The sequence below is a fragment of the Hyla sarda genome, chromosome 10, assembly GCF_029499605.1.
Source record: "Hyla sarda isolate aHylSar1 chromosome 10, aHylSar1.hap1, whole genome shotgun sequence".
Taxonomy (NCBI): domain Eukaryota; kingdom Metazoa; phylum Chordata; class Amphibia; order Anura; family Hylidae; genus Hyla; species Hyla sarda.
In genome coordinates, this window is record NC_079198.1 from 14,168,820 (window position 1) to 14,193,589 (window position 24,770).

Here is a 24,770-nt window from a genome sequence, read left to right on the forward strand (position 1 = left end):
TAACTTGTAGAATGAAAAGCAAATACAATTACTGCAGTGTTTCGGTCTCGCTCGGCGTCTCCGTCTTCTCTCCGCTCTGATTCGGCTCCAGAACGTCAGTGCTTGTTTGTTTACGCCGCGTTTCATGTGATGGATGCTCTAAAAAGCTGCTTATAGGGGGAACGTGAGCACTTAGGACAGTGTGCACTGCGTCCGGGGAGGCTTTATCTTCTACTAAAGGGAGGGGGAGGGGTGTGGACCCTGCGAATTATCCCTCCGCCGGTATTGATTTTCCTGGGACGGAGTGTCCATCTTCATCCTAATAAAGAGAACGCCGCTCAGCAGATCCGACACCTGAGGGGCTCACAGATCATGGGTATGTGGAGCAGGGGGATGGGCTGTGAACCAGCAGGGATCTGGAGGAGTACGGGGGGCAGTCTGATAGACCCTCCTACCTAGATATAAGGAATCTGTAAAGAAGACCATGTAATGGCGCATAGAAAATGTTTTATATAACCCTTGTAGTAACATAGTTCATAAGGTTGATAAAGACCGGAGTCCATCAAGTTCAACCTATAACCCTAATGAGTCCCTACTGAGTTGATCCAGAGGAGGCAAAAAACCCTCATACTAGAGGTAAAAATTCCTTCCCGACTCCAAATATGGCATCAGAATAAATCCCTGGATCATCGTTCTGTCCCTATAAATCTAGAATCCATAACCAGTGATGTTGTTATTCTCCAAAAATGCATCCAGACCCCTTTTGAACTCTCTTACAGAGTTCACCATGACCACCTCCTCCGGGAGAGAATTCCACAGTCTCACTGCTCTTACAGTAAAGAACCCCCGTCTGTGCTGGTGTAGAAACCTTCTTTCCTGTAGATGTAGAGGATGCCCCCTTGTTATAGATACAGTCCTGGGTATAAATAGATCATGGAGAGATCTCTGTACTGTCCCCCGATATATTTATACATAGTTATTAGGTCTCCCCTAAGCCTTCTTTTTTCTAAACTAAATAACCCTAATTCTGATAATCTTTCTGGGTACTGTAGTCCTCCCATTCCCCGTATTACCCTGGTTGCCCGTCTTTGAACCCTCTCCAGCTCCACTATATCTTTCTTGTACACTGGTGCCCAGTACTGTGCACAGTATTCTATGTGTGGTCTGACCAGTACTGTGCACAGTATTCTATGTGTGGCCTGACCAGTACTGTACACAGTATTCTATGTGTGGCCTGACCAGTACTGTACACAGTATTCTATGTGTGGCCTGACCAGTACTGTACACAGTATTCTATGTGTGGCCTGACCAGTACTGTACACAGTATTCTATGTGTGGTCTGACCAGTACTGTACACAGTATTCTATGTGTGATCTGACCAGTACTGTACACAGTATTCTATGTGTGATCTGACCAGTACTGTACACAGTATTCTATGTGTGGTCTGACCAGTACTGTACACAGTATTCCATGTGTGGTCTGACCAGTACTGTACACTGTATTCTATGTGTGGTCTGACCAGTACTGTACACAGTATTCTATGTGTGGTCTGACCAGTACTGTACACAGTATTCTATGTGTGGTCTGACCAGTACTGTACACAGTATTCTATGTGTGGTCTGACCAGTACTGTACACAGTATTCTATGTGTGGTCTGACCAGTACTGTACACAATATTCTATGTGTGGTCTGACCAGTACTGTACACAATATTCTATGTGTGGTCTGACCAGTACTGTACACAGTATTCTATGTGTGGTCTGACCAGTACTGTACACAGTATTCTATGTGTGGTCTGACCAGTACTGTACACAGTATTCTATGTGTGGTCTGGCCAGTACTGTACACAGTATTCTATGTGTGGTCTGGCCAGTACTGTACACAGTATTCTATGTGTGGTCTGACCAGTACTGTACACAGTATTCTATGTGTGGTCTGACCAGTACTGTACACAGTATTCTATGTGTGGTCTGACCAGTACTGTACACAGTATTCTATGTGTGGTCTGACCAGTACTGTACACAGTATTCTATGTGTGGTCTGACCAGTACTGTACACAGTATTCTATGTGTGGTCTGACCAGTACTGTACACAGTATTCTATGTGTGGTCTGACCAGTACTGTACACAGTATTCTATGTGTGGCCTGACCAGTACTGTACACAGTATTCTATGTGTGGTCTGACCAGTACTGTACACAGTATTCTATGTGTGGCCTGACCAGTACTGTACACAGTATTCTATGTGTGGCCTGACCAGTACTGTACACAGTATTCTATGTGTGGTCTGACCAGTACTGTACACAGTATTCTATGTGTGGCCTGACCAGTACTGTACACAGTATTCTATGTGTGGTCTGACCAGTACTGTACACAGTATTCTATGTGTGGCCTGACCAGTACTGTACACAGTATTCTATGTGTGGTCTGACCAGTACTGTACACAGTATTCTATGTGTGGTATCAAATGCATTAAAGGGGTAATCCACTGGCCAGCGTTCGGAAGTAAATGTTCCGAGCACTACTGTTTTTGCGTGGCAGGGTTCGGCCACGCCCCCTCATGACATCACGGCCATGCCCCCTCAATGCAAGTCTATGTGACGGCCATCACGCCCCCTCCCATAGACTTGCATTGAAGGGGCGTGGCCGACCCCCACAGCGCGAAAACAGCTTTCGGAAGATTTCCTTCCGAACGCTGGCCAGTGGAGTACCCCTTTAAAATGCTACTAGAGAGCTGCCTTCTTCCCCCTTCTCTGGGTACCGCCTTTTTTATTTATTTATTTATTTTTTTACACCTTATTTGTGTGACACCTCCTTCATCTGCCTTAATTACCCCCTCTCTGGGTGCTGCCTTAATTACCCCCTCTCTGGGTGCTGCCTTAATTACCCCCTCTCTGGGTGCTGCCTTAATTACCCCCTCTCTGGGTGCTGCCTTAATTACCCCCTCTCTGGGTTCCGCCTTAATTACCCCCTCTCTGGGTTCCGCCTTAATTACCCCCTCTCTTGGTTCCGCCTTAATTACCCCCTCTCTGGGTTCCGCCTTAATTACCCCCTCTCTGGGTTCCGCCTTAATTACCCCCTCTCTGGGTTCCGCCTCAATTACCCCCTCTCTGGGTTCCGCCTTAATTACCCCCTCTCTGGGTTCCGCCTTAATTACCCCCTCTCTGGGTGCTGCCTTAATTACCCCCTCTCTGGGTGCCGCCTTTATTCCCCTAGGTCCATTTCCCAGGTTCTTCGCCCCTCTGTGGGTGCCGCCTTCTCCAGTCCTTCTTATAACCTCTCTCTTCCTTAGTTGGTTCCAGTAAAGGCCCAAACCATTCAGCCGTCATCTCTCTATCGATTATGTATCGGTCAGAGAGTTATGGGTCACAGCCAATAAGTGTTTCCCAACCAGGGTGCCTCCAGCTGTTGCAAAACTACAACTCCCAGCATGCCCAGAGTTGTAGTTTCGCAACAGCTGGAGGCACCCTGGTTGGGATACACTGAGTCTGAGGGACACCATTTTGGACTTTGTTTCCCGTCTTGCACGCGCTTGCGTTGAGAACTTCCTTTGTGATCTCCAAAGATTCATCTTACAAATGGACACCCAGCTTTCCCAGAATGTCAGATTTGCCAACTTACGCACCCATACAGCCACCTATAATAACGCAGGTTTGCCTTTCAGGAGCCTGACAAAGCTGAGTGAGGCTGTCACTGGCAGGCACATTGGTCTTCACCCAGCTTTCCCACCACTAATTTGATGATGGATGAAAGCTCAGGGTGACGGGGAACCGTTCGTCCCATCCTCGATTACCCTGACTTTCCTCCTCTGCGGGTTCCTGATGCCTCCTTCAGCTGCGGAGTATATTATCAGGCGTGGCACGTGGCATCTTATGCTATTATTTACTCGGAGCCCTCCCTTATCTTGATGACATTTTCACCCGGACAGGAAGATTCCGTCGATACGTTCATGTTTATCACTTTGCTCGCACTGCCGGCTGTGCTGTCCTATCATAGCTACAACCTTATCGTACCCGCTGATGTATTATGCCAGTCTGTGCCACTATCTGTTATGTTCTGTGCCACCCTATAATGTCAGATGCTGCTGTATAATCAAAAATGGCTGCTGTATCTTCAAGCTCTTGGGCACTGATGCAGATGATGTTCTCCGGAGCTGTACTCACCATTTTGAAGCCTCCCGAGCTGAAATCTCTTAGTTTCCCGTTCTTATATCTTTTTGTTTACCGTATATACTCGAGTATAGGCCGAGTTTTTCAGCACGATTTTTCGTGCTGAAAACACCCCCCTCGGCTTATACTCGAGTGAACTCCCCCACCCGCAGTGGTCTTCAACCTGCGGACCTCCAGAGGTTTCAAAACTACAACTCCCAGCAAGCCCGGGCAGCCATCGGCTGTCCGGGCTTGCTGGGAGTTGTAGTTTTGAAACCTCCGGAGGTCCGCAGGTTGAAGACCACTGCGGCCTTCAACATCATCCAGCCCCCTCTCACCCCCCTTTAGTTCTGAGTACTCACCTCCGCTCGGCGCTGGTCCGGTCCTGCAGGACTGTCCGGTGAGGAGGTGGTCCGGTGGTCCGGGCTGCTATCTTCACCGGGGAGGCCTCTTCTAAGCGCTTCGGGCCCGGCCTCAGAATAGTCACGTTGCCGTGACAACGACGCATAGGTGCTTCTGCGTCATTGTCAAGGCAACGCCTCTATTCCGGGCCGGAAGCGCGGAGAAGAGGCGCCCCCGGTGAAGATAGCAGCCCGGACCACCGGACCACCTCCTCACCGGACAGCCCTGCAGGACCGGACCAGCGCCGAGCGGAGGTGAGTACTCAGAACTAAAGGGGGGTGAGAGGGGGCTGGATGATGTTGAAGGCCGCAGTGGTCTTCAACCTGCGGACCTCCGGAGGTTTCAAAACTACAACTCCCAGCAAGCCCGGACAGCCGATGGCTGCCCGGGCTTGCTGGGAGTTGTAGTTTTGAAACCTCTGGAGGTCCGCAGGTTGAAGACCACTGAGGGCGAATGATGAGAAGAGGATGATGAAGGGGGGGTGTGGGGATGATGAAGGGGGGTGGGGATGATGAAGGGGGGTGGGGATGATGAAGGGGGGGGTGGGGATGATAAGGGGATGATGAAGGGGGGATGTGTGGGATGATAAGGGGATGATGAAGGGGGGATGTGTGGGATGATGACAAGGGGATGATGAAGGGGGGGTGTGGGATGATAAGGGGATGATGAAGGGGGGATGTGTGGGATGATAAGGGGATGATGAAGGGGGGATGTGTGGGATGATGACAAGGGGATGATGAAGGTGGGGGTGTGGGATGATAAGGGGATGATGAAGGGGGGATGTGCGGGATGATAAGGGGATGATGAAGGGGGGATGTGCGGGATGATAAGGGGATGATGAAGGGGGGATGTGCGGGATGATAAGGGGATGATGAAGGGGGGATGTGCGGGATGATAAGGGGATGATGAAGGGGGGATGTGCGGGATGATAAGGGGATGATGAAGGGGGGATGTGTGGGATGATGACAAGGGGATGATGAAGGGGGGATGTGTGGGATGATGACAAGGGGATGATGAAGGGGGGATGTGTGGGATGATAAGAGGATGATGAAGGGGGGATGTGTGGGATGATGACAAGGGGATGATGATGAGGATGTTAATGACGGGTCTGGATGATGACAGGGGGGGATGAGGTATTTCCCACCCTAGGCTTATACTCGAGTCAATAACTTTTCCTGGGATTTTGGGTTGAAATTAGGGGTCTCGGCTTATACTCGGGTCGGCTTATACTCGAGTATATACGGTATTTTTTTTTCTACTACTCCGTTTTTGTTTGACTCGATCCGAATCCTCCACAATAATAAAGTGTTTAGAAACCGGTCTGGTAACATTTCTCAAGTGATTTTCCATTGCGGTGAATTTGCTCTGACTAACTTTAATTAACCCCTCCCTTGTCTTCTAGCCCGGAGGTGCTCCGTCACTTGTGGAATTCTGTAAACAGGATTTTGTTTGTTCTGGCTGCATCTTAGTCTGTAACAGTGGTCTTCAAGCTACGGACCTCCAGATGTTGCAAAACTACAACTCCCAGCATGCCCGGACAGCCGTTGGCTGTCCGGGCATGCTGGGAGTTGTAGTTTTGCAACATCTGGAGGTCCGCAGGTTGAAGACCACTGGTCTATACTATAGTCTTACCCTTCTACCAATGGTGGACTCCAGGGGGGGGGAAGGTATACACGTTTTTAGATATCCACTATTACCACACATTTGTTACACTTGATGGTTTCTGATCTTTTAAAGTTGACCTTTGAGAACTTTCACCCCCCACCCCATGCATACAGGTGCGGATTTACTTGAAGAGGGGTCTGTATCCTGTATTATACTCCAGAGCTGTACTCCCTATTCTGCTGGTGGGGGTCACTGTGTACATACATTACATTACTTATCCTGTACTGATCCTGAGTTATATCCTGTATTATACTCCAGAGCTGCACTCGCTATTCTGCTGGTGAGGTCACTGTGTACATACATTACATTACTTATCCTGTACTGATCCTGAGTTATATCCTGTATTATACTCCAGAGCTGTACTCACTATTCTGCTGGTGAGGTCACAGTGTACATACATTACATTACTTATCCTGTACTGATCCTGAGTTATATCCTATATTATACTACAGAGCTGTACTCACTATTCTGCTGGTGGGGTCACTGTGTACATACATTACATTACTTATCCTGTACTGATCCTGAGTTATATCCTGTATTCTACTCCAGAGCTGTACTCACTATTCTGCTGGTGAGGTCACTGTGTACATACATTACATTACTTATCCTGTACTGATCCTGAGTTATATCCTGTATTCTACTCCAGAGCTGTACTCACTATTCTGCTGGTGAGGTCACTGTGTACATACATACATTACTTATCCTGTACTGATCCTGTATTATACTCCAGAACTGTACTCACTATTCTGCTGGTGAGGTCACTGTATACAGACATTACTTATCCTGTACAGATCCTGAGTTATATCCTGTATTATACTCCAGAGCTGTACTCACTATTCTGCTGGTGAGGTCACTGTGTACATACATTACATTACTTATCCTGTACTGATCCTGAGTTATATCCTGTATTATACTCCAGAGCTGTACTCACTATTCTGCTGGTGAGGTCACTGTGTACATACATTACATTACTTATCCTGTACTGATCCTGAGTTATATCCTGTATTATACTGCAGAGCTGCACTCACTATTCTGCTGGTGAGGTCACTGTGTATATACATTACATTACTTATCCTGTACTGATCCTGAGTTATATCCTGTATTATACTCCAGAGCTGCACTCACTATTCTGCTGGTGAGATCACTGTGTACATACATTACATTACTTATCCTGTACTGATCCTGAGTTATATCCTGTATTATACTCCAGAGCTGTACTCACTATTCTGCTGGTGAGATCACTGTGTACATACATTACATTACTTATCCTGTACTGATCCTGAGTTATATCCTGTATTTTGCTGGTGTAGTGCTCAGAGCCGTGTACACAACCCTCAGTCCTTGAGTTCAGCTCTGGGGACCGTATTAGTCATTCATGTAGGTCCCACGTAAGGTCCTCGCTCTTCTCCTTTAAGTCTCCGGCTCTTTCCCGCAGAGTATTACAGCCGGGATACATATTCTTGTAAACTCTCAGACTTTCCTTGTTCTGTAACTCTCAATGGGGAACATTGATTTTGTTGATTAAAATGAAACCGCTGTCGGCCGCCGGGAAATCTCTTCCGGAAAGTCCTTGCTGGAGGTGCTGGGGGCATTTCTGCCCGGTTTTTGGAGGAACCTTCAAGGCATTGACCTGGTTCTTTCTGAGACAATTCACATTGGAGGAATTGTAGACCGCAGCTACTACTCTGATTATCGTGTATTGTGTTGTATAAAAATGTGTTATTATAATTATTATTTATTATTACTGTGTATATAGGGGGGAGATTTATCAAAACCTGTGCAAAGCGGACGTTGCCCATAGCAACCAATCAGATCGCTTCTTTCATTTTGCAGAGGCCTTACTAAAAATGAAAGAAGCGATCTGATTGGTTGCTATGGGCAACTGGGCCACTTTTCCTCTGGACAGGTTTTGATAAATCTCCCTCATAGTGTGTGTGTGTGTGTGTGTGTGTATGTATATATATATATATATATATATATATAATATTGTGTGTGTGTGTGTATATACAGTACAGTAATAATAATGAAAGTGAGAAGAAATAATAAAAAAATATATATATTTTCTTTTTTTATTTATTATTATTATGTGTGTGTGTCTAAAATATATATCTATACATCTCTCTCTCTCTCTCTCTCTCTCTCTCTCTCTCTCTCTCTCTCTCTATCTATATATCTATATATATATATATATATATATATATATATATATATGGCATGTTTGTGAAGTCCAACTATTGCTATATATTTATTTTATTTGTGATTATATAAGTTTTATAAAAAAAAAATGTTTTTTTTTTTTTTTTTTAGTTGACAAGGACCTGGATTCGGCTGGAGAATAACACCTTCGATGAGAACTGTTTCTTCTTCTTCAGTATAAATCGGAGCGGTGGGCGGCTCGTCTTGCGCGTCCACGATATGGACAGTTGGATAAAAGGACCGTACCGCTGTGTGAGAACCGACAGCCGAAGCGGTGAAGAGGAAGTATCTGCGGAGCTCACCCTCAATGTTATCTGTAAGTCAGTGTGGTCCTAGTGTATGTCTGGGTCAGTATTTCCCAACCAGGGTGCCTCCAGATGTTGCAAAACTACAATTCCCAGCATGCCCGGACAGCCGATGGCTGTCCGGGCATGCTGGGAATTGTAGTTTTGCAACAGCTGGAGGCACCCTAGTTGGGAAACACTGGTCTGTTTAGTACAAGAAGAAAGCAAACACTACTTTCTATGACAACCTGTGATGTCCTTGTGGTTATTCTGTACTCCCATCTTATCTATAGGATGTACCGTATTTATCGGGGTATACCACGCACCGGCCTATAACACGCACCCTCATTTTACCAAGGATATTTGGGTAAAAAACTTTTTTGATCCAAATATCCATGGTAAAATGAGGGTGCGTGTGTGTGCATGCGTATACCCCGATGCACCCCCAGGAAAGGCAGGGGGAGAGAGGCAGTCACTGCCCGCTTCTCTCCCCCTGCCTGCCCTGGGGTCTAGAGCGCTGCTGCCGCTGCTTCTTTCCCGCTGGCTATCGGCACCGCTGCCCGTTCTCTCCCCCTGACTATCGGTGCCGACAGTGGGGCAGCGGCGCCGACAGCCAGGGGGAGAGAAGGGGCAGCGGCACCCATTGCCAGCGCCGCTGCCTCCCCCCATCCCCGGTTGCATAATTACCTGTAGCCAGGGTCGGGTCCGCGCTGCTTCAAGCCTCCGGTGTGCGTCCCCTGCGTCGTTGCTATGCACTGCACAGCGCAATGACGAGTGACGTCTTTGCGCCGTGCCATGCAGCGCATAGCAACGACACAGGGGACGCACACTGGAGGCTTGAAGCAGCGCAGACCCGACCCTGGCTACAGGTAATTATGCAACCGGGGATGGGGGAGGCAACGGGGCGCCGGCACTGATAGTCAGGGGGAGAGAACGGGCAGCGGCGCCGATAGCCAGGGGGAGAGAAGGGCCGGCAGCAGGGCTCTAGACCCCAGGATAGGCAGGGGCAGAGAAGCGGGCAGCGCTGGCTGTCTCTGCACCTGCAAAGCTGCTGCAGTTCATTGATTTAAAGCGCCCGCTTTAAATCATTGAACTACAGCGGCTTATCGGCGTATAACACGCAGGTAGACTTTAGGCTAAAAATTTTAGCCTAAAAAGTGCGTGTTATACGCCGATAAATACAGTATTTGTAGTTCCCCAGCTGCAATACCAGATGGTCAGGAGAGGTGCCGGGGAAAAAAAAGTGCACTTTGTAATCTGAAATTTTATCATTGTCTGTCTAGTACAGTGTTTCCTGAACCAAGGTGCCTTCCGCTTTTGCAAAACTACAACTCCCAGGCATGCTGGGAGCTTTAGTTTTGCAACAGCTGGAGGCACTTTGGCTGAAAAACACTAAGATCATTAGCATTTGGTTCCATTTCCTCAACATCTCTGCTTGGGAACAGGAAAAGGGGTGTAAATTAGATTTTAATTTTCATGTGGAAAGTTTTTTTGGTTGGTCGAGGTCCTAGTGCTGAGACCCAAACCGATCTAGAGAATCCGAGGGGAGGAGCCCAGTTCGCATCGATCTGTCTCCTGCGGCCACATAGACTTATAATGGGGTTGCAGGATGGAGATTGTGCTGAGCTGGGAAGTGAAGCACGCTACTACCTATCGGCACTACCACAGATGGTCAGAAGGGACTGGCACATGACTCGTAACCACCTAGATGCCGCAGTCTCCATTGACCATTGCATCTAGGTGGCTAAATGACCTGGATCTTAGACTACAGCTGTCAACTGCTGAGCCCACTCCATATGTTAGTGCCGTACATACCAGGTGACTCGAAGGGGGAGATTTATCAAAACCCGTCCAGAGGAAAAGTTGCTGAGTTGCCCATAGCAACCAATCAGATCGCTTCTTTCATATTTAAAGAGGCCATTGAAAAATGAAAGAAGAGATCTGATTGGTTGCTATGGGCAATCTTTCTTCTGGGCAGGTTTGCGATAAATCTCCGCCGAAGCGTCTAAATGAACCTCTAGTCCCAAAATGTCTATTTTTAGTAAATATTTGCATTCCGTATAAGGCCGGGTTCACACCACGTTTTTGCAATACAGTTCCTGTATCAGGTTTTTGATAAAAAAATAAAAAAAAAACGGATTCCTTAAAATCTGACTAAACTGTATCAAAACTATGTACAAATCTTAATCCATATACGGTTTGAAAAATTATGTCCGTTTGCATTAGTTTTTTAAGAAAAAAATGTACACGTTTTTAGCTTTTCATTCCATTATAAAGTTTCACTTGTTTGATTGAAATTCCAAGATAAAACTGCAAAGTAAAAAACCGTATGGTGAAAACCGTATGGAGCTGTACGCACATACAGTTCTGTACGGTTCCCATTGACTCCCATGTCTTAAAAAAAAAAAAAAAGTATACGTTTTCAACACGGTTTTTCACCCGGACCAAAAACCGTGGTAGGGTACACGCACACCATGTTTTTTCTATACAGTTTTAGTATACGGTTTCAAGTTAAAAAACTTACAGAAAACCGTATGCCTTGACTTAACATTGTAAACCGTATGCCAAACGCATCATCCGGTTTAGTCCGTTTTGCGTCTTATACGGTTTTGTCCGTTTTTTTTTTTACCCGTACCCAAAACCGTAGACTACCACGTTTTTTTGGTCCGGGTGAAAAACCTTATTAAACCATATACTGTTTTTTTTTTAACATGGGAGAGTCAATGGGAACCGTACAGAACTGTATGTGCGTACGGTTCCATCCGGTTTTCACCATATGGTTTTTGACTTTGCACAGTTTTTTTTAAATTGGAATTTCAATCTAACAAGTGAAACTTTATTCAAAATTGAGTGAAAAGTTAACGTATATGTTTTTTTCTTAAAAAAACTGATGAAACTGGACATCATTTTTCAAACCGTATACGAATTAAAATTTGTACACACGTTTTGATACAGTTTAGTCCGGTTTTGTATTGCAAAAACGTGGTGTGAACCCGTAGACTATGGTTTTGGTTACGGGGAAAAAAACTGACAACCGTACAGGATGCAAAACGGACAAAACCTGATGCATTGTTTGGCATACGGCTTTCAATATGGTTCCGTGCGGTTTTTAAATTGAAAACATATATGGGAACTGTATAGCAAAAATGTGGGGTGAACCCTGCCTAAATTCACAATTTAGGAGCATATTTACTTAGAACTCTTTGATGTTCCTTTGATGTTGTTCCTGGAACCATGGGGGAGATTTATCAAAACCTGTGCAGAGGAAAAGTTACTGAGTTGCCCATAGCAACCAATCAGATCGCTTCTTTCATTTTTCAGAGGCCTTTTCAAAAGTGAAAGCGGCGATCTGATTGGTTGCTATGGGCAACTCAGCAACTATTCCTCTGGACAGGTTTTGATAAATCTCCTCCTATGTGAATAAATTGTCAGCTGGGGGGTCACCAGTGTCTGGACACTTCTGTTGTTACCGCTGACAGTGTTTTCCAACCAGTGTGCCTCCAGCTGTTGCAAAACTACAACTCCCAACATGCCCGGACAGCCTTTGGCTGTCCGGGCATGCTGGGAGTTGTAGTTTTGCAACAGCTGGAGGTACCCTGGTTGGAAAACACTGGTCTACACTGGCCGAAGGCTGTCCGGGCATGCTGGGAGTTGTAGTTTTGCAACAGCTGGAGGCACCCTGGTTGGGATACTCTGAGTTAGCCTGAGCGACACCATTTTGGACTTTATCTATGTTTCCCATCTTGCCCGCACTTGCGTTGAGAACTTCCTTTGTGATCTCCAAAGATTCCCCTTACAAACGGACACCCAGCTTTCCCAGAATGTCAGATTTGCCAACTTACGCATCCAGTACAGCCTCCTATAATAACGCTGGTTTGCCTTTCAGGAGCCCGAGAAAGCTGAGACTGGCAGCCACACTGGTCTTCACCAAGCTTTCCCAGCACTAAGTTGGTTTTGCAACAGCTGGAGGCACACTGGTTGGGAAACACTAGTATAGAGACTTGTCTCAATTGGACCAGCCGCGACGAAGAATCGTAATATCCAGTTGTCAATACATTTCCAGGAAGAATAACAGAGGAACGGGGCATTCTGTGATGAGCAATTAGAAAGTATTTACCAGAACAGACACGATACAAGGGGTGACAGGTTCTCTTTATACCGTGTTGTACGGCCATCGGCTCAGCCCCGCTCGGGACACCTTGGAACGCGCGTAGTCGCCTTTGATGTCTCAACTTATCATTCATATTGGCGCCAAAAGTCAGCGTGTCCGTAGCTACCAGTAGGATTTAAGAAAAATGGCAATTTCACGCCAATTCCCGGCTAAACGTGAAAACAAATAAACGGGGGGGGGGGGGGGGGGGGTTTGTTTCCGGCGGCCGATGTTGGTTTTCTTACATTACTGTCCTCAGGCGAAATGTTATCCGTATTGACAGCACAGAGAAGCTCGTGGTCCCCGGGCCGCGGCGTCATCCGCGTCCCCGTAGTTTATCTATCACGGCAGGTTTTTCTGCTGGTTGTGAATACCTGGGAGGGCGGAAACATCACAGACGGCATCTTTCATCTAAAGGGCAACGGGAAGCCCGAAAAAAAAGAAGAAAGAAAAAAACGTGATCCACACAACATTACGGCAAATGAAAGCGGCGGGAGGCAGCGAGAAATGTCACCGGGTTATCGCCAAATGTCACTAAACCCCACAAAGAGCCACAGGAAATAACAACATCAAATATTGAAATGGAGCCGAAGTGTTAAACCCACACGATCACACGGCCCGCGCCCGATCTCCGGCGAATGTCAGGAAACAATGAGAGGCTGGATCAAGGCCGCGCACCGTTCTGGGTCACGCCGTGCTGGATAATCGAGAATGGGACGGACGGTTCCCCGTCACCCTGAGCTTTCATCCTTCATCAAATTAGTGCTGGAAAAGCTGGGTGAAGACCATTTTGGCTGCCAGTGACGGCCTCATTCAGCTTTTTCAGGCTCCTGAAAGGCAAACCTGTGTTATTATAGGAGGCTGTACTGGATGCGTAAGTTGGAAAATCTGACATTCTGGGAAAGCTGGGTGTCCGTTTGTAAGGGGAATCTTTGGAGATCGCAAAGGAAGTTCTCAACGCAAGTGCGGGCAAGACGGGAAACATAGATAAAGTCCAAAATGGTGTCCCTCAGACTAACTCGGTGTATCCCAACCAGGGTGCCTCCAGCTGTTTCAAAACTACAACTCCCAGCATGCCCGGACAGCCGAAGGCTGTCCAGGCATGCTGGGAGTTGTAGTTTTGCAACAGCTGGAGGCACCCTGGTTGGAGAATAGAGATGAGCGAACTTACAGTAAATTTGATTCGTCACGAACTTCTCGGCTCGGCAGTTGATGACTTTTCCTGCGTAAATTAGTTCAGCTTTCCGGTGCTCCGATGGGCTGGAAAAGGTGGATACAGTCCTAGGAAAAAGTCTCCTAGGAATGTATCCACCTTTTCCAGCCCACCTGAAAGCTGAACTAATTTATGCAGGAAAAGTCATCAACTGCCGAGCCGAGAATTTCGTGACGAATCGAATTTACTGTAAGTTCGCTCATCTCTATTGGAGAACACTGCTCTAAGTAAATCTATCCCATACTGTGTCTTTCCCTCTGTTAAAGGGGGAACTTGGAAGCCTCTGTTCTGGAAATCATTGGGGGTCTCTGCGCTCTGACTTCCAACGGCTGTCCGGGCATGCTGGGAGTTTAGCAACAGCTGGAGGCACACTGGTTGAGAAACGCTGCATTAGGATATATTGAAGCCTTTTATCGGAGTGATAACTTCCGATGGATGGACCTTTTTTAAAGGGATTATCTCGTGTTGTATAAAAATTTTATATGGTGCTATACTATACTTACCTACCCCTGTTCCCCTTTACCTCCAGCCGTTCTTCTCTCTTCTTCCTGCTTCCCTGACGAGCACCTGTTGACTAGTCAGTGATTGGCTGAGCCAGCAGGACCTGTCTCGGAAGAAGAATAGGGAAGACTGGATGGAGGCAAACGGGAACTGCGGGGGAACGAGGTCAGGTTAGTATCAAATGTTTTTTTTTTTTTCCCCCAGCACCATATTAGTTTGTATACAACACCATATTACTCTTTTAATGCAGTGTGGACCCAGCCATGAGGGGGATAACAAAAACTACAAAGAAGGGAAACAAGGACTTCTCTCTCGGGTTTGTCAGACAAATACGTATCTTTTTATAACTTTTTATTGTCCATTTTTTATATATATTTCTTTTTACAGATCTGTATGACCTCTTCTTTCCGAGCATTAGCTCTCAGTACAGAGAAGAGGCTGATATCTTGTGGGTGGAGAGCGGTTCTACAGTAGAGGTGAAATGCGAGTCCCGCCGCGCCTCCCAGCCGCCCATGTTCGAGTGGAGCCAAGAGGTGAGGGCCAACAGAATGGCGCATAGTATAGCGTGCTGCGGATGGCGGCAGACGATCGGATATTTGCTCTCCATCCGTCTACCTCTGTGAGGCTATGTTCACACCGCGGAATTTCCATGTGCGGAATCACACAAAATAATTCTTCCGGAAATTCCGGCAAAATTCATTGCACATTGATTTTAATGGGATTCCACAGTCCCGTTCAGACAGCAGAATTCCAGTCTTATGTTTTGCGGAGTTCTGCTGCAGAATCCCATTGAAGTCAATGGGGCTTGAATTTCGGCTGAATTCTGTGTCCTGAGAACAAAGAAACTCCGTCGGAATTTAGAACGGAATTGCAGAAATGCCACCATTTTTTTTTTTTTGCCTTCTTCTAGATCCAACACAGTAGGGATTTAGGTTGAACTTGATGGACCGAATATATATCATTTGCCAGAAAGTGATTTTGCTGTATACAAAAAAACGTAATTAATTGTGCGTTTGTGTAGGACAAAAAAAGTGACCTAATTTATAAGATCCATCAAGGTTAAAGGGGTACTCCGCCCCTAGACATCTTATCCCCTATTCAAAGGATAGGGGATAAGATGTGTGATCGTGGGGGGTCCTGCCGCTGGGGATCCCCGCGATCTCTGCTGCGGCACCCCAGACATCCCGCGAATGGGGCAGAAGCTCATGATGTCATGGTCACGCCCCCTCCCATAGACTTGCATTGAGGGGGCGTGGCCGTGATGTCACGAGCGGACGCAGCCATGATGTCAGAGCCTCCAGCGCTGTACCCAATGCTCTAAACGAACGCCGGGTGCAGCAGGGAGATCGTGGGGGTCCATCTTATCCCCTGTCCTTTGAATAGGGGATTAGATGTCTAGGGGCGGAGTACCCCTTTAAACTAAAACCCTACTGTGTTGATCCAGAGGAAGGCAAAAGACCTCTGAGGCTGATGCCAATTGCCCCCTTCCCGGCCCCAATATGGCATCAGAATAAATCCCTGGATCAATGTTCTGTCCCTATAAATCTATAATCCATAACCTGTAACATTATATTGTACCAGAAAAACATCCAGACCCCTTGGACTTGTCTATTGAGTCAGACATCACAACATCACGTGCAGAGAGTTCCATAGTCTCACTGCTCTTACAGTAAAGAATCTCTACCTGTGATGATGGTGAAACCTTCTTTCCTCTAGACGTAGCGGTTGCCTCTTTGTCGTGGTTATCGGCCTAGGTATAAAAAGATCCCTAGAAAGATCTCCGTACTGTCCATTCATATATTTATACATTGTGATCAGATCCCCCTAAGACGTCTTTTCTCTAAATAACCCCAAGTGATAACCTGTCTTGGTCCTGTAATCCTCCCCATACCATGAATTATCCTTGTCGCCCTCCTCTGGACACTCTGCAGTTCAGCCATGTCCTTCTTATATAGAGGAGCCCAGAATTGGACACAATACTCCATATGTGGTCTGACTAATGATTTATACAGAGGTAACCATGTCCCTGTCCCGATCCTCTATGCTTCTCTATACATCACATGACTTTGTTAGCCTTGGCAGCTGCTGCCTGGCACTGATCACTAAAGTAGAGTTTACTGTCCACCAGTACCCCCAGCTCTTTTTTGGTAGAAGTTTTACCTAATGTCTTATTATTTAGCATATACAGTGATCCCTCAACTTACAATGGCCTCAGGTAACAATATTTTCAACATACAATGGTCTTTTCTGGTCCATTGTAACTTGAAACCAGACTCAACATACAATGTACAGACAGTCCAGATCTGTGAAACGTGTCAATGGCTGGAAGAACCGACCAATCAGAATGGGCATACACTGGTAAAACACCCTGTATTACTGAAGTGTATGTACTGACTGGTGTCTGGTTGCGCCCCCTACAGTCCATGGAGGTATTACATATTCTGTACTACTCTTTACCTCTATTACTGAAGTGTATGCACTGACTTGTGTCTGGTAGCGCCCCCTACAGTACAGGGAGGTATTACATGTTCTGTACTATTTACCTGTATTACTGAAGTGTATGCACTGACTGGTGTCTGGTAGCGCCCCCTACAGTACAGGGAGGTATTACATGTTCTGTACTCTTTACCTCTATTACTGAAGTGTATGCACTGACTTGTGTCTGGTAGCGCCCCCTACAGTACAGGGAGGTATTACATGTTCTGTACTATTTACCTGTATTACTGAAGTGTATGCACTGACTGGTGTCTGGTAGCACCCCCTACAGTACAGGGAGGTATTACATGTTCTGTACTATTTACCTGTATTACTGAAGTGTATGCACTGACTGGTGTCTGGTAGCGCCCCCTACAGTACAGGGAGGTGTTACATGTTCTGTACTACTCTTTACCTGTATTACTGAAGTGTATGCACTGATTGGTGTCTGGTAGCGCCCCCTACAGTACAGGGAGGTGTTACATGTTCTGTACTACTCTTTACCTGTATTACTGAAGTGTATGCACTGACTGGTAGCGCCCCCTACAGTACAGGGAGGTATTACATGTTCTGTACTACTCTTTACCTGTATTACTGAAGTGTATGCACTGACTGGTGTCTGGTAGCGCCCCCTACAGTACAGGGAGGTGTTACATGTTCTGTACTACTCTTTACCTGTATTACTGAAGTGTATCCACTGACTGGGGTCTGGTAGCGCCCCCTACAGTACAGGGAGGTATTACATGTTCTGTACTCTTTACCTGTATTACTGAAGTGTATGCACTGACTGGTGTCTGGTAGCGCCCCCTACAGTACAGGGAGGTATTACATGTTCTGTACTCTTTACCTGTATTACTGAAGTGTATGCACTGACTGGTGTCTGGTAGCGCCCCCTACAGTACAGGGTGGTATTACATGTTCTGTACTCTTTACCTGTATTACTGAAGTGTATGCACTGACTGGTGTCTGGTAGCGCCCCCTATAGTACAGGGAGGTATTACATGTTCTGTTCTCTTTACCTGTACCAGGGTTACCTGCTCCTTTGGACACCAGGTGAGGGCGGCTCCATTACTTTTTTAGGACATTGTGTACTGTACAGGACCCTGAAGAAGCTCCTGTCCTCTACATAGACAGTGATTACAGCTCCCAGCAGATCTTTATTACTTTTATATGGAAGGATTTGCTTTATCTATATTAGTTATCTACTTATTATTCTTTTATCCTCACTTTTTCCTATTTTTGGATGATATTTTGGGGCTTCAGAACCAATTCCCAGGTTTCCATAGAGTTATGGTCTCAACATACAATGGTCGTCCTGGAACCAATTAATATTGTAACGTGAGGGACCATTGCAGTCTTGTTCTAAATAATATAAGTCAACGGGAAATGGATTCTGTTTTATTAAATACTTACTAAATGTTAAATAGAAATAAAAATGCAGTGTGATCTCAACCTCCTTATGATGCCTATGCCTTACAGCAGTGTTTACCAACCAGGGTGCCTCCAGCTGTTGCAAAACTACAACTCCCAGCATGCCCGGACAGCCGGAGGCTGTCCGGGCATGCTGGGAGTTGTAGTTTTGCAACAGCTGGAGGCACCCTGGTTAGGAAAAACTGGTCTACACTGGCCAGAGACTGTCCGGGCATGCTGGAAGTTGTAGTTTTGCAACAGCTGGAGGCACCCTGGTTGGGAAACACTGGTCTACACTGGCCATAGGCTGTGCGGGCATGCTGGGAGTTGTAGTTTTGAAACAGCTGGAGGCACCCTGATTGGGAAACACTGCCTTATAAGGTGAGCAGCATCGTGATGACCATGTATTACGTTATCCCTGTATTACTATGCACTCTTGTCTTTCTCTATAGTTCAGTGATTGGATTTTACCGTCCGATACCCTCGTCCTCAAACATGTGGGCGAGGAATCAGAAGGGACGTACATCTGCCAGGCACGCCACCCAGCTTTATGGAGCCTGGTCAAGACTAGATCCTTCCAGCTGCGAGTGAAGCCAAGGAGTCCCGAAGCAGTCCAAAGACTGAACTTTAATACATCAAGTGGGTATAGTCCAAATACAGGTCCGCACGGGGGGGGGGGGGGGGGGGGGGGGTTCTTCACGGACACTCATCAGTATTTAACGGTTTGTTTGGTGTCTTATCTCTGCAGATGTTCTGTACGTCATGAGCTTCGTCGCCATCCCTGCAGTCATGCTCCTCATCCTGGTGTTAACTCTCTTCTCTATCCTGATCCGCTACCGCAGGAAACAGATGAGGAAACCACAGATCAGCCTGTGAGTCGGGTTATAGGTGGTCCTACATTGTCTGCAACGGGGGCTTAAAGGGGTACTCCAATGGAATTTATTATTTTAAATCAACTGGGGCCAGAAAGTTAAACAGATTTGTAAATTATTTCTATTTAAAAATCTTAATCCCTACAGTACTTATCTGCTGCAGTATATGTTCTTTCCTTTCTGAACTTCTTTACTGTCTGACCACAGTGCTCTCTGCTGACACCTTAGTCCATGTCAGGAACTGTCCAGAGCAGGAGCAAATCCCCATAGAAAACCTATCCTGCTCTGGACAGTTCCTGAGACAGACAGAGGTGTCAGCAGAGAGCACGGTGGTCAGACAGAAAGGAAATTCAAAAAGAAAAGAACTTCCTGTGGAGCATACAGCAGCTAAGTACTGGAAGGATAAAGATTTTTAAATAGAAGTAATTACAAATTTGTTTAACTTTCTGGCACCAGTTGATTTAAAAAATATTTAAATACTTGAAGGTTTTAATAGGGGCTAGAATAGGAATAACCTATCTGGAAGTTCACACTAAAACACTGCAGGACTTTCTCCAAACAGCAGGTGGCGCTGGAGTTACTGTAGTGGTTTTGTATAAAGATGCAATTTGTAGACTTTACTAGGGTATTCTTTTATATATACACACACCCATTAATATGTATGTATATCGGTTTAGATAAGCATATCACATCAATTTTGTCCTATATCTGGCATAGGAATGGCCACTCGATGCCCATATTTTTATTATGTTTTTTTTCATGTAATGCTTTTAAAGGGGCTCATACTATGTATATACATTACATTACTTATCCTGTACTGATCCTGAGTTATATCCTGTATTATACTCCAGAGCTGTACTCACTATTCTGCTGGTGAGGTCACTGTATACATACATTACTTATCCTGTACTGATCCTGAGTTATATCCTGTATTATACTCCAGAGCTGCACTCACTATTCTGCTGGTGAGATCACTGTGTACATACATTACATTACTTATCCTGTACTGATCCTGAGTTATATCCTTTATTATACTCCAGAGCTGTACTCACTATTCTGCTGGTGAGGTCACTGTGTACATACATTACATTACTTATCCTGTACTGATCCTGAGTTCTCTTGTACATAGTGTTATATGAGGATACTATAATAACAGAACGTTCTCTTTGGCAGAGTGGATGGTGACATGAGGGCCCCTATATATAAAGGAAGCCTCCAGTTTGTGCACAGCACCACCTCAGACAGACAGCCGCTGGTCATGTGATTAGAGCAGCAGGTTGGTATCTGAAAACAGTGCAATAAAGCCAAATATACCCCTCCCCCCCCTTATCCAGACCAAACGTCATGTGACTGATTGTTAGTGCCTGTCTGCATTGGTTAACCCCGCTATATCCTGTTTACAGGTCAGGACATCTGACTCCGCTCCAGCCTGGATGGCGCCCCCTACATCCTTATATAAAGCTCGCTGCTTCCTGTATCTACATAACTGGTGAAGGGACATCACGGAGTGAAATATTTTTTTATTTTTATATATTTTTTTTTTATTTTTTGGCTTCTATGGGATTTTTTTTATATATATTTTGTCTTTAAAATCTTTCATATCAATCCAGGGTAAAATAAATGTAATTTTTCTGCGGCACGTGGTGAACTATCGATAATCAATGTACGTTTATTGCACTAGCGAATTCTGTAAATATGGCTTTGTCCGCATTCCGGGCACCAAAGAGTTAAGACTTATTTTCTTAATGTTGTTTTGGTTTATTAAGTAGCTTAGCCTGTACCACCCCTCCAGTTGGCATCTTACGTTCCGGTCGATGACATGAGGAATGTCGCCCTTTAAGAAATGAGGGGGACAAAGGACCTCTCGGCCTATTCCCTTTTACCAGCGGCTGATGGATCGGAGGAATCTGGCACCAGAACCGTTCGCTCCGATGATCTATTGGTGCCACTTACCGTATTACAGACTTTAAAGGGCAGAATTATGTAAGGAGGCGGCGCCGATCCCGAGAGGATCCTCACCGCCGCCGCTGCTGGGCTTATTTAGAGAATTTGGGTTCACTCTTCTCCAAAGCCAAGTGTAGAACTACAAAGCTCAGCATGCCACATTGTTACTTTAAACGTCCTTATTTGTATACAGCAGCCATGCTTGCTGCAGTGTAAAGTATAGGGGAAGGATAAAGCAGTTTCTGACCAGATCATTTTCTTTTAAAGGGTTACTCCGCTCCCCAGCGTCCGGAACTCAATGTTCCGAATGCTGGGTGCGGGCTTCAGTGTTCATGCCCCGCCCCCTTGTGATGTCACGTCTCGCCCCCTCAATGAAAGTCTATGGGAAGGGGGCACGACAGCCGCCACGCTCCCTCCCATAGACTTGCATTGAGGGGGCGGGACGTGACGTCGCGGGGTGTTGCGTCCCGAGGGGGCAGGCGTGAACACGAAAGCCAGCACCCAGCTTTCGGAACATTGAGTTCCGGACGCTGGGGAGCGGAGTAACCCTTTAAGCCAATGGATCGAGTACATGGAGATGAATAAATTGCAGGGCGGCATCATCTAAAGCACCGGTCTCCAAACTGTGGCCCTCCAGCAGTTGCAGAACTACAAATCCCAGCATGCATAGACGGCCGTTGTAGTTTTGCAACAGCTGCAGGCACTCTGGTTCAGAAACACTGCTTGAGTGTATGGGCTGCAGCCCGATGCTCTCCTGCTTTTATGAAACCACAGTTCTGGGGATGCTGGGACTTGTAGTTTTGCAACAGTTTAGTGGGCCACAATTTTTAGATCGATAAATCTAAGAATTGACTTTATTTTGCTTTATTACAGAAACAGCGCCACTCTACAGGTCAAGTGCGGTATCGCAGCTCCATTTCATTGAAAGGGAATTGACCTGAGTTGCAATACTACACACAACCTGAAGAAAGAGGTGGTGCTGTTTTTTTTTTTTTGGGGGGGGGGAGAAAGCATCTACATTCTTCTAATACTATATAACCCCTTTTTAAAAGACTGGAGGATGGTAACTTAATATGATCAAGGCGTGAACTGTAGGCACAATGTAATACTCCATTTCTCCTGTGGTGGCGCTGCAGGGAAAGCGAACCTTTGCTGACAGTCTTCTCCGCACCGATAATAAAAGCAGCATCCTACAAATAGTTCCTCCAAGGCAGTAGTCTCCAAACTGTGGACCTCCAGCTGTTGCAAAACTACAACTCCCAGCATGCCCGGACAGCCGTTGGCTGTCCGGGCATGCTGGGAGTTGTAGTTTTACAACAGCTGGAGGTCCACAGTATGGAGACCACTAAGTTCTACAGTATAGGGGTGATTCTGGTATTAAGGTCACTTCACCAGTTTTCTATATGGTTGAACCACTATGACTATGGGAGGTAGCGCACTGCTCTAAGCTGGGTGTCTGGGCATACTGGGAGTAGTAGTCCCCCCCGATAGCTGCAGAGCCCACAGGCTGTGACTGGTGTGTATGTGGTTTGGTTACTCTGCACAGAGATGCGGTATGTAGGACGCCTTGTCCAGCGCTCGCTGTTATCCTATTGACTTACGTTTCAGGCTGTATCTACTTTCCCTGTATACAGATTATTTTTTTTGTATATGTGCAGTGTTTTCCTAATAAATAAGACCTTGTACATTTGGATGGAGTGTGTTTTTTCTATTTATAATAAACACAGCTAGGAAAGGAAAAGGCTGGGAAAGTGGTCCAGGAGAGAGACGGTTAAATGACACACTTAAATCTGCTTTCATGTTCCAAAGAGCCTTAAAGGGGTACTCCGGTGGAAAACATTTTTTTTTTATCAACTGGTGCCAGAAAGTTAAACAGATTTGTAAATTACTTCTATTAAAAAATCTTTACCCTTCCAGCACTTTTTAGCAGCTGTATGATACAGAGGAAATTGTTTTCTTTTTGAATTTCTTTTGTCTTGTCCACAGTGCTCTCTGCTGACACCTCTGTCCGTGTCAGGAACTATCCAGAGCAGGAGAAAATCCCCATTGCAAACCTCTCCTGTTCTGAACAGTTCATGACACGGACAGAGGTGTCAGCAGAGAGAACTGTGGACAAGGCAAAAAGAAATTCAAAAACAAAAGAATTTCCTCTGTCGCATACAGCTGCTAATAAGTACTGGAAGGGTAAAGATTTTTTTTAATAGTCATTTACAAATCTGTTTAACTTTCTGGTACCAGTTGATTTAAAAAAAAAATTTCCACCGGAGTACCCCTTTAAAGGGGTACTCCGGAAGAGACAAAAAAAAAGGTTTTCAAATAAACTGGTGCCAGAATGTTATACAGATTTGTAAATTACTTCTATATAAAAAATCTTAACCCTTCCAATACTTATCAGCTGCTGTATACTCCAGAGGCAGTTGTGTAGTTCTTTTCTGTGTGACCACAGTGCTCTCTGCTGACACCTGATGCCCGTTTCAGGAACTGTCCAGAGTAGGAGCAAATCCCCATAGTAACTCTCTCCTGCTCTGGACAGTTCCTGACATGGACAGAGGTGTCAGCAGAGAGCACTTGGGTCGGACAGAAAAGAACTACACAACTTCCTCTGGAGCATACAGCAGCTGATACGCTATTTATCTCCTATCCCGTGGATAGGGGATAAGTTAGTGTTGGCTGAAGTTCTCCTTTTAAGATTTTTTTAAATAGAAATAATTTACAAATCTGTATAACTTTCTGGGACCAGTGGATCTTAAACATTTTATTCCCTCCAGAGTTGCCCTTTAATAGTTACTATGGGTAACTGCTCCAATTCTATCATGCGCTCAATCTTCTTTCTCTATGCAGTGGGGTATCATAGGATGGCACCATATTAATACTAAGAACATAAACTCTTACAGTATTAAGGGGATTTGTTAGTGCAATGACCTGCTGCCCGTGATGCTCTAACTCTGGCATGACTACAACTCCCAGCATTGCCGGGCTGTCAGGGCATGCTGAGAACTGCAGTTTTCATAAAAGCTGAATAGTATAGGGTTGCAGCCCATACATTAAAGCAGTGTTTCCCAACCGGAGTGCCTCCAGCTGTTGCAAAACTACAACTCTTAGCATGTCCGGACAGCCGTTGGCTGTCCGGTCATGCTGAGAGTTGTAGTTTTGCAACAGCTGGAGGCACACGGTTGGGAAACTTTGCACTAAAATATGCAAATACCATAAAATGTATTCCTGTTTTGCAGTTTTCCCATTTAAAGATCTACAACACTGTCAGATATAAAAACTTTTTATATGTTCTACATCTTGGCAAAACAATAGTTTTTCTAATATACTTCTTTAATAAAATGTGAAAACTTTTTAAAGAAAATTGCCTTTGAAAATCCCACCACTAGGGGCCCCCATACCTCCTGGGACACTGAGTCCCACAGCTGCATGAGCGTGTCCAAGGGTCATGGACACAAGATGGATGATTGACAAGGCTGCTGGAGGAACAAAGCCTGCAACAACACTGCTGTAACACATTACCAAACATGTGCCTCCAGCTGT

At 45.8% G+C, this 24,770-nt stretch overlaps 1 protein-coding gene across 2 annotated transcripts in view; it reads left to right on the top strand.

The window, feature by feature from the left end:
- Positions 1-22,929, top strand: part of LOC130293481 (uncharacterized) — a 34,457-nt gene extending 11,528 nt beyond the window's left edge. The window contains exons 3-9 of one of the 2 annotated variants that reach the window (XR_008848220.1): positions 8,499-8,703; positions 14,923-15,068; positions 18,873-19,059; positions 19,169-19,292; positions 20,466-20,568; positions 20,696-22,452; positions 22,563-22,929. Coding sequence is in view for 1 of the 2 variants with exons in the window: in XM_056542210.1 (XP_056398185.1) it covers positions 8,499-8,703; positions 14,923-15,068; positions 18,873-19,059; positions 19,169-19,292; positions 20,466-20,556 (753 nt within the window). In the remaining variant the exon portion in view is untranslated. Of the gene's footprint in view, positions 1-8,498; positions 8,704-14,922; positions 15,069-18,872; positions 19,060-19,168; positions 19,293-20,465; positions 20,569-20,695 lie in introns of both variants that reach the window. The other variant, XM_056542210.1, reaches the window with a different exon arrangement.
- Positions 22,930-24,770: the final 1,841 nt, after the last annotated feature.